Source organism: Phacochoerus africanus, chromosome 5 (genome assembly GCF_016906955.1).
Source record: "Phacochoerus africanus isolate WHEZ1 chromosome 5, ROS_Pafr_v1, whole genome shotgun sequence".
Lineage (NCBI taxonomy): Eukaryota > Metazoa > Chordata > Mammalia > Artiodactyla > Suidae > Phacochoerus > Phacochoerus africanus.
Window position 1 is genome coordinate 107,914,286 of NC_062548.1, and position 15,389 is coordinate 107,929,674.

The window sequence follows — 15,389 nt, forward strand, 5'->3', positions numbered from 1 at the left end:
CCTGGACTCGATCAGTGGGTTAGGGATCCAGCGTTGCCGTGAGCAGATGTGGGTTGGATCCTGAGTTGCTGTGGCTGTGGGGTAGGCTGGCAGCTACAATTCCGAATTGACCCCTAGCCTGGGAACTTCCGTATGCTGCAAGTACAGCCCTAAGAAGGCAAAAAAAAAAAAAAAGAAAAAAGAAAAAAAGCCAAAGAACTGCTCTCTGGCTCGGCATGTTGCCTCATCAGGGCAAACCAGTCTTTCCTATGTCTGGGCTTGCGATGTGAGTTTCCGCCAGCAGGTGGCAGTGGTGCTCTTCAGCGCTTGCTGACTGCGGGCACTTACAGTTTGCTGGAAATGACGATTCCCAGGCTCCACCTGACCTACTGAAATCAGAGCTGCGGTTTAGCAAGACCCCCAGGGGATTTGTACTCACATGACGGTTTAGGAAGCCGTGAAGAGTGGTTTCCCTTCCAGATGTCAGCAGATGCATTGAATACGCCTTTTAATATGACAACTTTTTTGGTGGGGGGGGGGGAAATAACTGTTAATTAGAGTAAGGGCCTTAGAGAATTTTCTTTTTAAATTAATTTTAACATGGATTTTGTAGCATCTATTTTGGTTCTTCCTAGACCATTTTTTCCTTTTTATTTCTTGTATCTTAAAATGTGTTCAGGATTGACATGGTCATTTCATAGGTTTTAAGAAGGTGAGGTGTCTCTTTATTTGCTTCCTTCTCTTCACTCATTAGCTTGATGGCTGATGTTTGGGCCATCTTTGCTCCTTCTTCCCAATAAGGTTTTAATGACAGTGGCTCTGGCTCAGGGTATGAGCTCACTGAGACTCCAGTGGCTTTCTCACATTGAGATGAAAACATGCTGATGTGACGATGACAGCATCAATACAAAAGGACAGAACTGGCTTAGGACATGTTCAGAGTGAGCAATTTGTTATGGTCACTGAGGCTGGAGGAGGAGAATCAATCTACCAATTTTATTTTATTATTTTATTATTTATTTATTTATTTTTGTCTTTTTGCCTTTTCTAGGGCCACTTCTGCGGCATGTGGAGGTTCCCAGGCCAGGGGTCCAATCAGAGCTGTAGCCACCGGCCTAGGCCAGAGCCACAGCAACGCGGGATCCGAGCTGCGTCTGCAGCTTACTCCGCAGCTCATGGCAATGCCGGATACTCAACCCACTGAGCAAAGCCAGGGACCCGAACCCTCAACTTCATGGTTCCTAGTTGGATTCGTTAACCACTGCGCCATAACGGGAACTCCCCAATTTTATTAATTGCTTTAGTTTTCTTCAACGTGGTACAATTTTATTGATTAATGCCTTGTGTTGGCCAATATATTAGGCCAGTGTTTCTTAACCCTGGATAAGTATCAGGATTGCTTATGAAGCTTCAACAAATAAAGATGCCAGGGAATCACTCCAGGTGGTGCTTCTCGAGGGTTAGTAGGCAGAGGAATCACCTAATTGAGTAGGTCTGGGGTGGAGCTATGACAGGCTGCATTTCTAACAAGCTCCCAGGTGATGCCACTGCTGCTGGTCCTCAGACCACACTTCGTGTGGCAAGATGGGGGGAGAGTCTGATTCAGTAGTTATGAGGCAGGGATTGGCAAGTTTTATTTTAAAAAATGTCTGCAGTTGGACTTCCCACTGTGGCTCAGTGGCTTAAGAACCTGGCATAGTGTCTGTGAGGATGAGGGTTCAATCCCCGGCCTTGCTCAGTGGGTTAAGGATTCAGCCTTGCCGCCAGCTATGGCATAAGTTGCAGATGCGGCTCGGGTCTGACGTTGCCATGGCTGCCCTGTAGGCCTCAGCTACAGCTCCGATTTGACCCCTAGCTTGGGAACTTCCATATGCTATGGGTACGGCCCTAAAAAGGAAAAAAAATGTCTTCAGGTGATTCTCACACGTGATGAATTGAGACTCTGCTTGTTGGTCACTTGTCACAACTTTCTGGGGGAATTTGCAGATGCTCTCGTTGGCTCGAAACACACAGCTCCCTCCTGGTTTTCCTCTTTTCTCTGGTCCCTTCTTTCTGCTATCTTCAGGTGGCCTCTCTTCCACCCAGTTAGTCTCAAAGTTCTTCAGGCGTTAAGTCCTCTGTTTCTTCCTACTCTAGCCTGTCTCCTTAGGTCGCATTTCCTGTTTTCACAGCCTTGGTTCTGAACTTCGGCTCATCACCTTCCAACTCTAAATTTCCGGCTTGGCTGTTCCTTCTGAATGTCAGACCTGGGCAGTCAACTCTCTGCTAGACCGGATGTCTTCCCCACTCTCTCGGCTCCAAGCTGCTCTTCCCAGGGGTCTTCATCCAGCAGCATTTACCCTAGTTGTTCAAACCATCTCAAACTGCTTCCTCTCTCTCTCTCTCTCTTTTTTTTTTTTAGGGCCACACCCATGGCACATGGAGGTTTCCAGGCTAGGGGTCGAATCGGGGCTGTAGCTGCTGACCTACACCACAGCAAACAACGTGGGATCCAAGCCTTGTCTGTGACCTACACCACAGCTCACGGCAATGCCAGATCCTTAACCCACTGAGCGAGGCCAGGGATCGAACCAGCAACCTCATGGTTCCTAGTCGGATTCGTTTCTGCGGCACCACGATGGGAACTCCAAACTGCTCCCTCTCTTGCACCTCCACCTCCACCCCTCTAGATTCTTCCTTCTCTAGCTCTTGAATGTGCTTTTCTCTCCCCATTTATGCTTCCTGCTCTGAGCTCTGTCTACCATCATGTCCACTGTCCACCGTTCTTGCTGGCCAGCCAGTTTCCTCCTTTCCCTGCTTCTCTTTTCCCCCCCGACTCCACCCTACCCTGTTGCCATAGTGACGTTTTAACCATCTGATCCTCTCCCCCTCTTGCACATGGAGAGTTTAAATCCTTCAAAAGCTTCCCTTTCCCCCTTAGAACAAAGTGACAGAAGAGAGGAGATAAATAGATCCAGGGTAGGAGAGAGATGGGGTCGGGTGGGCGTGAGTGGGTAGAGGGAGAGAGAGCAGATCAGATGTCAAAGCCATCACTCTGGATTTCTCTTGTCAGTTAACTTACTTGGATCTCCCTGGGATACTGGCTCCAAAGACTGTGTGCTTAATTCTTCTTTTGGAACAAATCCTGGAAAGAGCAGTAAAACTTTCGGTGACTTACAAGAACAGGAAGCATCTGGCCTCACCCCAGGGATGGGGACAAAAATGAATATTCACACTCAGCTTAGGGGGCTTGGCTTCCTGCTCGCTGTGCTCCTCTCCACTCCGCCCCCGCTTAAGAGATAAAAATGAATGAATATTTGCAGACAGCGGGTGCTTACAGTCCTGTGAAGTCCTGCGGCTTGAGATCCGTCCCCTCCTGCCCATTCACTTGTTTTATCTGAGCCTAGTTTCCTTATCTGAGAGCATTAAGCACTTTGCAAGTGTAAATTATCCCTCTGTAAAATTCTGAGAATCTCAGGGCAGGGCATGTGTCTCACTCATCACATAAAGGTTTCTTGTCCCCACATGGGAGTCCTCAGTCAACATTCAGTGACTGAGTTGATGGATCAAGATGAGTGAGACTGGGGACCGTCTGATGGGGGCTGGGAGTAGACTGGAGGGGATGAGATGAGATACAAGCTCGTCACACGAGAGGGTCTAAAATCCAGCCCTTGGCCTCTAGTGGTCTGAGAGCAGAGTGCAGATGCCAAAGGCTTTCAAGAGGCTGTGTGTGTGTGTGTGTGTGTGTGTGTGTGTGTGTGAGTTGAATTTCAGCCTCAGGGGTTTTCTTTAGAACTGTTTACCTGGGAGCCAAGTACACAGATAAATCACATAGGAAACAAAGACAATAGGAGTCTTTCTAGGTAAAGCCAATGAGTGAAACTTGCAGCCCTGGAAGTGAATCCCCACCCCACCCCGTTTCCGGGATGCTGGGCAGCGCCTGGAGAGTCTCCCCCAGTGGAGGAAGGTGCTGGGGGCTCTGGTCCTTTCTGGCTGCTGTCCATGGGCTTTTTCCTAGCTTGTTAGTTTTTCCGATTTGCAAAGCACATGATTTCATCTTCCCATTAAAGGTCACTTTGCTCCTCCCACTTCCTCACATCATTTAAAAGATTCGCTCATGGCATTTCTCAGCCAGGAGCCCCGGGAGGGGAAGAAGTACAGGCTCAGAGGCCTCTCCTCTACCTCCCCCCACCCACCCACCAGCAAAATCTGCCCTCGGACCAAGAGCTGGAAGGCCGCACTTGCTGTTGGAGTTTCAAACATTCAATGCAGCAGACAGGGAACACTGGTTTCCATGAAGGGAAAACCTGAGTCCTATTTGCAAAGAAGGAAGAAGAAAGAGAAGGAAGTCAAGTGTTCTCCAGATGGAGTGAGGGTTTAACCCAGTTTGATGACCTGGAACTCACTCCCTTCCACCTTTCTATCTTCACGCTTCCTTCCTCCTTTGTGAGCCATCATTGTTCCTTACCTCAGGCCTCACCGTGGGCGTTTCAGTGGGCCCTTCGCGTGGTCACCAGACCCTAACGTCCGAGGTGACCCTGTTGGAAAGGCTTCTCTAGCCGAGCTTGGGCTCTGTGCCACTAGCTGAAATCCTGTGAATCTTGATCTAGCCACGGCCAGGAAGTTGGGCTGCATAATTACCTGCATCTAGAAGGACTGATCCAGGTTTCCATAAGTCAGGTTCCTCCCCTGATTTTCAAAATTAAAAAGAAAGAAACTCGTTACTTCGATGAAACCAGCAGAAGCTCTCACGTGAACTGCTAGGATGATAAGGGTGTTCTAATTGTGGCTGACAGTTCAGTAAAGGAGCATGAGACCAGACTTTGGGATGAAACAACCTGAAATCTTTGGGATTTTCTCATTCAAATTTCTAAAAACTGAAGACAAAACATCTTTAACTTTTTTCTTCCCTTCATTATGCCCTGAGAATGATGGGATAATGGGAATCCTAATATTTAAGGGGAATTGAAACCTCATGCAATCTGAACCAACAGCCTAGCTTGCTTCTATAACAGTCCTACAAGTGAGTGGCTGGCTGGTACTTGAATACCTCCAGAGCCAAGGGACTCACTACACCTCCTACATTCCCAACAAAAACAGTGCATTTATTCTTGGACTGTTTAGACTGTGAGAAAACTTTTCACTGTATTGATCTGAAATCTTTATCCATCCAACCTTCCTTCCTCCCTGCTTCCCTTCCTTCTTCCTTCCTTCCATCCATCCATCACACTTCATAAGCACCCAGGGAGTTCCCATCGTGGGTCAGTGGAAACGAATATAACCAGTATCCATGAAGATGCAGGTATGATCCCTGGCCTTACTCAGTGGGTTAAGGATCCAGCATTGCCGTGGGCTGTGGTGTAGGTCACAGACACAGCTTGGATCCTGTGTTGCTGTGGCTGTGATGTAGGCCAGCAGCTGCAGCTCTGATTCAGCTCCTAGCCTGGGAACTTCATATGCCAAGGATGCGGCTCTAAAAAGACAAAAACAAAACGAAACAAAAATAAGTGCCCAGAATGTGCCCAGTATCATTCTGTTTGTGTTTCTTTCCTTAGAAAGCACATAGAACAAATCTGACCTCTTCAGAGGGAGCAGACAGTCCACTTGTTTCCTGAGGCTCTGCTTCTCACTGTATGCCTCAAGCAGGCTAGAGTAGGGTGGCACCTGGCATCCTATTTATATAATGCCCCCTACCCCAAACTGGCGCTGGTGAAATAGAGTGGTGGAAAGGGGAAATTCTTATCAATAGTCCCTGATCTCCTTGGGGGGATTCTGTCTGGAGGGGCTCAGAGGCAGCACAGACATGTTAGGGAGCCTCATAAGGACACCAAAGTGGCTGTTTTTCTCCCCCGCCCCTTCGCCTTTACCTCACAAGGCCAAGAGCATAACCAACTGTTTGCATTTCTTCAAGGCCAGCAGCTTTCCTGAATGCTTCAATGATTAACACACTCAAAAGTGATATTTTTCTTTGCATGATGAAAAGATAACAGGCTATTTCAAAATGCAGTCTGTGCTCTTGCACTTTCTAGTTTAATGGTGAGAACTGAGTCCAGTTTGGCTCAGCCATTAACCGGGGGCAGGACCTTGAGCAAGTCACGCGCTCTCCATGAATCCTAATTTCTTTTTGAGTAACATCAGCAGTTTGGGTGGCGATGGTCTCTAAGTTCAGAATATTTACGATTTATGTATTTAAACATTCAGCTTCTTCAGCCTCGTAACTCTGTCTCCACCTACTGGTAAGAATGTGCACTGTGCCCTTTTTCCTAAAACAAACAAACAAACAAACAAACATGCAAAAAAACCATGCTGGTGACATCTCGGTTTTTGCCCAAGGCTTTCAGGGCCCTAGAGTGTGAAGAAGGATTAGAATGCTGGGTGCTCTATTGCTTTAGTAGGACACTAGTTTAGTAGGACACTAGTTCTCTGACACGAGTTTGGTAGGATACTGCTAAACTCTAAACTACTAAACTTGTTTAGTAGGACACAAGTTCTCTGATACGAGGGATTTCCAAGCCTCTTACTTCTGTCCTGGAGGCCTGTCCTTCTGTTCCTGCCACTTTTATTTATTTGGCACAAGTTTGAACCAAATGACTTTCATTCAAAAGCCAAAGGCTGAAAAATATTTGGACAGCTCGGACTTGGTGTTTTGAGGTTTGGTGGTAATGGGAAGTAGATATGCAGAAACATTTGTATTCTGGTGTCGAGGAGAGAGGCGTGATGTGGGGAAAAAGAAGAAAGAAGACCCCTCCAGAGTCTAACCAAACACTAGCTGTAGACCTAGGGGTGGGGGGCTTGTCTGCCTCCTTTGATTTCTAGTTTTCTCCTGTATAAACCTGAGGTCATAAGGACTTGTCCTGCCTTGCCTCACATGAAGGTAAATATGTTGAAAATCACTCTAAAAAGTATAAAAGACACCATAAAACCCAGCTAATTATTTTTGTGACATTCCTGGCTCAGCTTCCGGACACAGTCTGTCTCTGGAAGTTGTTGGTTGTGAACACGCACTGACCAAGCACCTTGCAAACAGTAGGTCACGATACCCTTGTGGGTGAGGGAGGCTATGAGCCCACGTGGCAGGTGAGGATAACGAGGCACATGGAGCGCAGGGCAGAATGTCAGGTCCAAGCAGCCAGGCTCCAGAGCCTGCACACAGCCACCACCCCATCATCACATGGGAGGTGGCATTGTCGCTTCAGCATCTCAGGTGAGGCCATGGAACAGCTAGGCCTGGAACGTTCCCCGCAGTGCATACTAAGTATGGGGCCCAGCCCATCACTGTATTAAACCCCACCCCACCTCTGCCCTAGTTACAGCGCCTTCTCCTCTCTGCACAGCCAGAAGTTGCCAGCCCAGGGCTCATGCAGGAGCCGTGACACATGTCGCTGAGGGCTCTCCAGTTCCATGGGGCAGCACAGGTGGCCCTTCAGCCCCCTGGCTTCTCCCCAGGGACTCCCAGTGTGGTTTTTAGAAGGAAGTATCCATCCAAGAGGCAGCAGCCCCTGGAGCAGGGGTGCTGTGCCCACCACCCTTCCCGGGGCCTGGCTGCATGCCCTGAGGGCTGCACATTTCCCTTGGAGAATGTTCTCTCTCTCTGCAGTGAGACGGGCACTCAGAGGGCTGTCAGGGGAGCTAAGGACAGTCAGAGGTCATGGGCACGGGCTGTCACGCCAGTGGAGCATGGGCAGTCTGGGGTTCACAGACGGTTTACCCTCCAAAGCTCCGTTTTGGGCTTTTGTTTGGGACCTGGCCGCCTCTTCCCATGGAAACTACGGAAACGCCATGGTGAGGTTTCCAGGCCAGCGAAGCTGATTTGATCAGAGCTCATGGTACCCTGAAGCCAGGCAGCAAAATGATGGTTTTGTGGAAAAGTCACCGAGTTCTAACCTAAATCACCTGGAGCCTAGCACCCTCCTTCCCCCGGGACACAGCAGGAGAGACCAGGCCAGCATGAGTTGCCCCTGTCCTGACCCAGAGGGTCCTGGTAGCAGGGGCAGGGGTCTGGCCAGGGGTGCCAGACAAGGCAGGGGCATCGCTGATCATTCTGGAAGCGGAAAACGTGGTACCCGCGAAGGCAGTAGTATCAGCAGCAGAATCCTAGAATCTGAAAATATCGGAGTCATCTCTCTGGTTCTAACACATAGCACAATGTCCGATGTATAGTATGTTCAGTAATCTTTTTTTTTTTTTCTTTTTTTGCTTAAAGAGCAGTGCCCCTGCCGTGAAGATGGTGGCTTAAATTGGGGAGCTGTCAAGTTATATCCATGGGCAGAAGGCATAGTGGGTGGAGGAAGCAGGAATCACTCGTGGATCAAATTTCAGTGTCCTGTGGAGGAGAGGTTGAAGTGTGGAGGCCAACAGCAGCATCTGTAGTCTGTACATAGCAGCTTGTCTCTGCTGATGGGCTGCCCTAAACACAGATGGGGCATCTAGTGGGGCTCATGAGAGTCTGTCCCATGTGGCATGATTTTATCAGTGACTGGAAAGGAGACAGGTGGTATGTTAGTCAATTTTGTGGATGACAGAGATATCGGAAGGATAGTTAACACAATCAGTGACAGAGTTAAGATTCAGGAAGACTGCAGCGGACTAAGGGAGGATTTCATGGAGATGAGTGTGACGTTCTAATTTGGGTTCAAAACCACAGTTGTACCAGGGCAGGATTGGAGTGACCTGCTTCTGCAGAAATAGCTGAGGATGGAGTTCCCATCATGGTGCCATGGAAATGAATCTGACGAGGAACCATGAGGTTGTGGGTTTGATCCCTGGCCTTGCTCAGTGGGTTAAGGATCTGGCATTGCCATGAGGTCGCAGATGCAGCTCAGATCTGACGTTGCTGTGACTGTGGTGTAGGCTGGCAGCTGTAGCTCCAATCGGACCCCTAGCCTGGGAACTTCCCTATGCCGTGGGTGCAGCCCCCCACCCCCTGCAAAAAAAAAGAAATACCTGAGGAAAATCCCTGGGAACCTGAGTGATTTCCAGTTCAGCTGGAGATGAGCTGATGGGGAGACAGAGCCTCCCCCAAATGGAACTTGGGATGGTCTCATGGAACCAGAGTGTCTAGGGCGAGAGAGACAATTCCCTGGCATGAACCTCGAGGTGCTGTTCTGCTCTCAGTGCCCTGTTCTGAGTCACCAGCAGACTGGGGCATTGCTAGAGGGTGTACTGTCTGGTCATGTACTTGTTGAAGGACTCAGACAAATTTATCCCAGAAAAGATGAGACATAAAGGAGGACCTGAAGGCTACCTTCACGTATTTGAAAGGCTCTCCAATTTCTGCTCGTAGCAAATACTAAGGACCCCAAAGAGCCTTTGTTTACGTTGGTTGTATCTACTGAGTTTTCCCGTATTAGAAATTAAAACTGCGCATTCTCTTACCTGGAACAGAACATATTCTGTTCACCATGTGATCTGTTTCACTCTTCATTGGCTTAAAAATAGCAAGAGGCCTGTTCTATTTTAACTTTTTTTTTTTTGGATGAAAAATACCTTTTCTAAAACAAAAGGATTCAATGAGGAGAGTGGCAAATTTCTTCAGTGTCTGATGTCATAGAAGACAGCTCAGATCTGATGTCTGTCCCTTCAGTCAATCTGTGGTGAAATGTTGTTTTGGTTGATGTGTGTGAAGAACATCTGGCCTCACACGGTTACGTAGGCAGAGTAGGGAGGACCTCACAGAATCTCGGAAAGCAGGGTCCTTGGAACACACTTTGAGAAGTCCTGGTTGAGACAAATTAGGAGCAACTGGCTTACGTTCTAGATATAGTATTTCTTTCTTTTTTTTTTTTTGTCTTTTGTCTTTTTGTTGTTGTTGTTGTTGCTATTTCTTGGGCCGCTCCCGCGGCATATGGAGGTTCCCAGGCTAGGGGTCGAATCGGAGCTGTAGCCACCGGCCTATGCCAGAGCCACAGCAACGCGGGATCCGAGTAGATATAGTATTTCTAACAAAGGGGCTGGGAAACTCTGGACCACTCATGAAGTTATTCTGTATGGGCCAGAGGCCCCTGTCCGGGACACCATAAAGGATTCACTTTTTTTGGTAGGGAATCAGACCAGATGCATTTTATATAATTCCTTCTAATTCTGTGATCTGATGATTTTCTAGCTGAGGAAGTGGGTGACTTGTCTGATAGGCATGAGTGAGACATCTTGGGGCTTTGCCTGGGGACGGAGAGGCTCCCAGGTGGAAGCACTCCAGGGTCCATGGGTGGGGGGTCTGAGGTGCTCAGTGCAAAGCTGCAGGGGTGCTGGCGGAGGGGGAGGAGCAACAGAAAGGGGTAAGATTGGAGGGTGAGAAGGGAGCTGGGAGCAACGGTATGGTCATCCAGATAGAGCTTTAATTACTGGCAGTGAGAAGACAGTGGAGAAGAAAGGGAGACTCAGCTAGAGACCTGAGGCAGTAAGGCTGCAAAAGGTTGTAGAAAGGCAGTGGGATCAGATGCTAAGAACGGCCCTGGGTTGTTGGGCAGGAAAAACAGGAGCTGGAGGTCTGGCCAGTGCCTTGCTGCCATCGCCCCCCAAGTGGTGTGTCTGGGTATTTGCGCTTTTATCCCAGAGGCGGTCCTGGGATGGCAAGGTGGCCCTGGCCTAGGATGCGCAAGGGGTGGGAGGGACTCTCCCGCAGACCCAAACCCCTGAGAGCCTTTTGCTGTCTGGATGGGCAGAAGCATTCTCTGGACACACTGAGAACAGAGTGAAGAGACGTTCACTAGAGGTTAAAACAACTTGGCACGCCCGGAGTTGAGCGGCAGAGGCCTGCAGTGTGTGGGGAGAAGGTGCCTGCAGGTGCAGCAGAGCAGGGCCACTAAGCAGAGGGGAGGAAGCCAGGGTCCTGGAAAGCAGCTCCAGAGAATCCGGCCTTTGGGTACCCTGGGGGATTACACAGGGTCAGCTGAGTAACAACCAGCAATCTGCTTTCTTCTCTTATCTTGTCCCTTGGTGAAAGTGCCCCCAGCTCAGATTTTCCTTGGAAGTTGGCCGAGCTCTCTGTGGTTGGCTCTACTTTGGGGGCTTGCCAAGGAGGCTCAGATCCTGGCCAAGGGCCCCAGAGGAAGCAGTGCCTTGCACTTGGCTGCATGAACGGTCCCACAGGCCTGTCAAGGCCCCAAACAGCCTTGCGTCTTTGGCCCAGCGATCTGATTCTTAAGCCCTTTGTCCAGAACCACTGAGTGTGTGTGGCAAAGGTGCAGTTGTGAAGCCACAGAGACTCTTAGCCCAGGGGACCCCATGGGCCCATCTGGCATCAAAGCAAAACAGAAGCTGCAGCCTCTAGGGATCCTGTACCATGTGGAGGAAAGACAGGTAGAAGGACCTGAGCTTTTCTCCTTTCTAGCACCCTGAGGCTGCAAAGGAAATTGTCTCTCCCACATGTCAGTTTGTAGCCTGAGCAGTTTGCAGAAAGCATCTCACTGTGCTAGGTTTTCCTTTCTCATCCCCACAGGCCTCCACAGCGTCCTGGAGAACTTGTTTCATCTCTGCATTCCCAGTTACTGGGCCAAACCCCAAAGGGATGCACTAACCCCCCAAGTGAAGGAAGGGAAGCCAGGGAGCGCCGCAATCCGTGGGAGAACTGGAGGAGAGAGAATTATTTCTCTTCCCCGTGTCACAGAAAAACTGGCTCTGCCTTTTCCCCGGAAATGATAAAAATTTCTCTTTCTTTTACCCTAGTTCCTCAAGTATACACCCCAGAGAGTATCTCTTTTCAGGTTTCTAAGAGCTTAGTTACTGAATCTTTAGGAATTTCTATCACAACCTCCACAAAATTGCCTCAAGGGAATGACCATTGTAAAAGCTTTGCTTATTGAACGGCTCCCTACTTTCCTTACAAGTTGGGCCCTTGAGCAGTATCTTTTGTGGGCATATCTGGTTTAAAGCGTTTCTGCCCAAATCTGAGTCAAATGACAAAGATTTGGGAAGACAAACCCCATGTAAACAAGCTTAACTGTCGTCAGTAGCTGGAAAGGTGAGTTCAGGTTCTCACCTGGATTAGCTTGGGGGCTATTTTGGCTGTTAGTGTAGGTGGTGGTGCACCAGAGATCTGTAATAACATTTGACTGGTCAGAGCATGAATTTTAGCCTAACTGCTCTCATTCTTTCCAGCATCCATCCTAAGATGACATTACCGAGGTCAGAATGAAGGTAGAGCTCTGTCCTTGGGTGGTCTGAACCTGCCCTGGAGGAGGGATTGAAATGGAAAAAAGGGGGGGGGGAGGGGCTTTAACTCAAAACACTGACTGAAAATTCCAAGTAACAAACAGTAACCTTCGTACTTCACAATTGTCAAAGAAAGTGTCTTGTACTAACATGCCATATTTCTCTGTACTTCATTATTCTTCCAATAATTCTCTTCAACTGTGCCACTCCAGAGGGGGTTAAGGTAATTCCTCAACTGCAATGTCACTTAACATTTAGCACTTTGCTTAAACTGCATTAACATGGTATTGATGCAAATAGCATTAGCGTTCAGTCATTTTTAAGGGCACACAATGGGTTATCCTTAATTACGCTGTGGGAGAATCAAATACACTTCAGCATTCATTATGCATTGGGCAATTTTTCTGAAGCAAGGCTTTAAAAGGGAGGAGGGAGAATCTGTAAAGAGCGATGCAAAGCCGTTTGGGAGGAAGGGGGGCCACGTAAAAACCAGCCCAGGGAAAGAACCAAGTTTCATGGAAAGGAAGCGACGAGCGGTCATGGGAAAATATCAGTTTTTCTTAGGACCAAATCTATCCACCGTAACGTTTCATTGTCTTTCTTGGTCCTTGTTCCAATTATTTGGACACAACCTCAAAAAACAGCTTTGTTTTCTCTCTAATTCTATAACGTGAACACATGCTCACTGTCACGATATATGCTATGGATAGTTAGGAGTCAGCTGTAATCCCCATATCCAGCAGTGACTGATTTACGGTTTGGGTATATAGCTTTGGATTCCTTCTTCTACGCACATGTTCTCCTGTACAAAACAAATTACAAAAAAACGAGATCAGCACCCGTGCTGTTTTGTACCCTGCTTCTTTGACTTAACCTGTCACAGACCGATCCTCTGTCAGTTAACTGCACGTATTTGAATAGCTGGATAGTAACTTCTTTAACTGCTCTGACAACAATTAGATCTTCTCTATTTTTCTATCACGAACAACATTGCTATCCAGGCCTCTTTTGATTGTGGCTGCTAATTACCTAGGGGTATATTTCTGTTAAGTGCATTTCTCCATACTCTTGCCGAACCTGTGTTTTATCCCTTTCTGATATGAATTGGTAGAAAAATGACATCTTATTGTTTACCGTGCATTTATTTGGTTCCTAGTGAAGTCAGACACCTTTTGTTGTATTTACTGGCTGTTTATAGTTTTTCCTCTGTGGCCTGCTTGCTCATGACCATTTTTCTTTTGGAATATTTGTCTTACTATTTTTTAAGACTGGATTTTAAGAAAAGCCTTCTCCTGACACCTTAAGGAAGATAAACTTTCAGAGATGAGATGCATGTTGGTGAGAAGGGAGATTGCATGTGGCAGGTAGGGATGGGCAGTTACAGATGCCGGTTCCTTCCTGTCCCAGGTAGCACCCTTTGCTCCTCAGCCCCCCTTGTGTAGAGGATGGAGGGGAGCAAAAGGTGCATCACCATGCCCTGCCACCAGGTGGTGCTCTGCTCCCCTCGCTAGTTTACCCTTCGTTGTGGATATACTGGAAGATAGATGAGATCTGCTGAGGCAACCATGGCGCTGTCTTGAGATGAACCTGACCAGGCAAACAATGCTGCATGAAGCCACACTCCACCTTCCAAACCTGTGGTAGATTCAGCTGGCCCTGCAGCTGGGCCTGAGGCATTCTCCATCTTTTCCAGAGCTCTTTCCTCAGCCCATCTATGCCTCTGGTCCTCCAGGCTGCCTCCTCTGGCCCTAAGATGCAGCACAGTGACCACGTGGCTCCATTGGATGCCAACGTCTTTCTTGGCTGTGAAGAACAGCTTTTCTCCTGCGCCTTGGGTAGGCTCCTGGCTCCCTGAGCCCTAGCCTTGCTCCTCTCATCTTGTGAGGTTGGCACAATCGTGGGTCAGTTAAGGGGCCATGATGTGGCCTTGGTGTCTGGCCCCATCTTCCTTGGACTCCTGCCACCTGCATCAGCTCCTCCTCATGGGCTGGGAGAGCCCCCATCTTTTCCTGCTACAAAGGTTCTCCTCTCTCCTAGACTCTTCCAATTTCCTGTGTCCTGGCTGAAAGGCAGCTCTTTACCTCAGAGTTGACTCGTGGACCCTCAAATGCAGGCTGCTCCTGTTCTGGCTCATGCTTCTCAGGGGTCTTGCTGGCCTGACATGCAGTGGGCGCTCAAGAAATATTTTTGTTTGTTTTTGTTTTCCCAGGCCAGGGATCAGACTTGAGCCACATCTGCACCCTCTGCCACAGTGTAGCAACACCGAATACTTAACCCACTGTACCCGCAAGGGATCAAACCTCCGTCCCAGTGATCCAGAGATGCCACTGATCCTGCAGTGCCACAGCAGGAAGTCTAAGAGGTGTTTTTGAAGGAATAAGTGATTTTGGTTTTGCTTGAACACCTCATCTAGAACCACTTCTAGAATCTTTTGACTACAGTCATATATATGAAAGAAAAAAAAAATAAATGCAACAACAGCAACTTGTCCATCAGCAGGAGGAGAGTTGCTCTCTTATAATTAACAGAATATTTTCAACTATTTTAAGAAATAAGTTCTCTCTATATTAGGCATTATTTAATGTAGTTGGGCTGAAATATCACCGCAGATATCCATAGCCATGTATTAAGATAGACATTCATGAAAGCAGACTGGTGCTTATCCAGGGCTGGAGGCGAGGGGGTTAGGGGGATGCGGTGAATGACAGTTAGTGGGTGTGGGGTTTTATGGGGGTGATGAAAATGTTCTAGAACTGACTGTGGTGATGGTCACACAATTCTGAGTACCCTGAAAACCACTGAACTGTACACTTTAAGTGGCTGAATTGTGCAGTAGGTGAAAAGTATCTCAATAAGCCTGTTATTAAAAAAAAAAAAAAAAAGACCTGGGCATTCAGGCATCAATCTGCACTCCTTCTCTTTGCTACAGAAAATCCTTTGAGTAGGCCATACACATTTTCAAAAGTCCTCTCCTCCTCCCGCCTTCCTCAGTTTGGCTCCTTTCTTGGCAATTAAGGTACTGGCTGCACAGAGCAAAGGGCTCTGAATATTTGTCTAGCTGTCTGTGGGGCAGCACGGACGAGGGTGCTGGCCCAGGATGAAGAGCCCACACTGATGGGCTGCAAGGCGGCTGCCCAGAGCTCCTGTCCCCAGGCCAGGAGCAAGGAAGCTTGGCCAGGCTGGGAGCCACCGCTTCAAGTTGCTTGCGGTTTTCCATAAGCACAGGCCCAACTTGAAACAGGATTTCCAAGCTCCCAGTACAGCCAAAACCATCTGCCCCA

At 48.3% G+C, this 15,389-nt stretch overlaps 1 protein-coding gene across 2 annotated transcripts in view; it reads right to left on the reverse strand.

Annotated features, from left to right (window-relative positions):
* VIT (vitrin) overlaps positions 1–15,389 on the reverse strand; it is a 114,142-nt gene that overhangs the window by 30,869 nt on the left and 67,884 nt on the right. For both annotated transcript variants that reach the window (XM_047782287.1, XM_047782286.1), the window contains 2 exons: positions 4,600–4,647; positions 3,041–3,103 (listed from right to left, as the gene is read on the reverse strand). In XM_047782287.1, the coding sequence (XP_047638243.1) occupies positions 3,041–3,103; positions 4,600–4,647 (111 nt within the window). The remainder of the gene's footprint in view (positions 1–3,040; positions 3,104–4,599; positions 4,648–15,389) is intronic.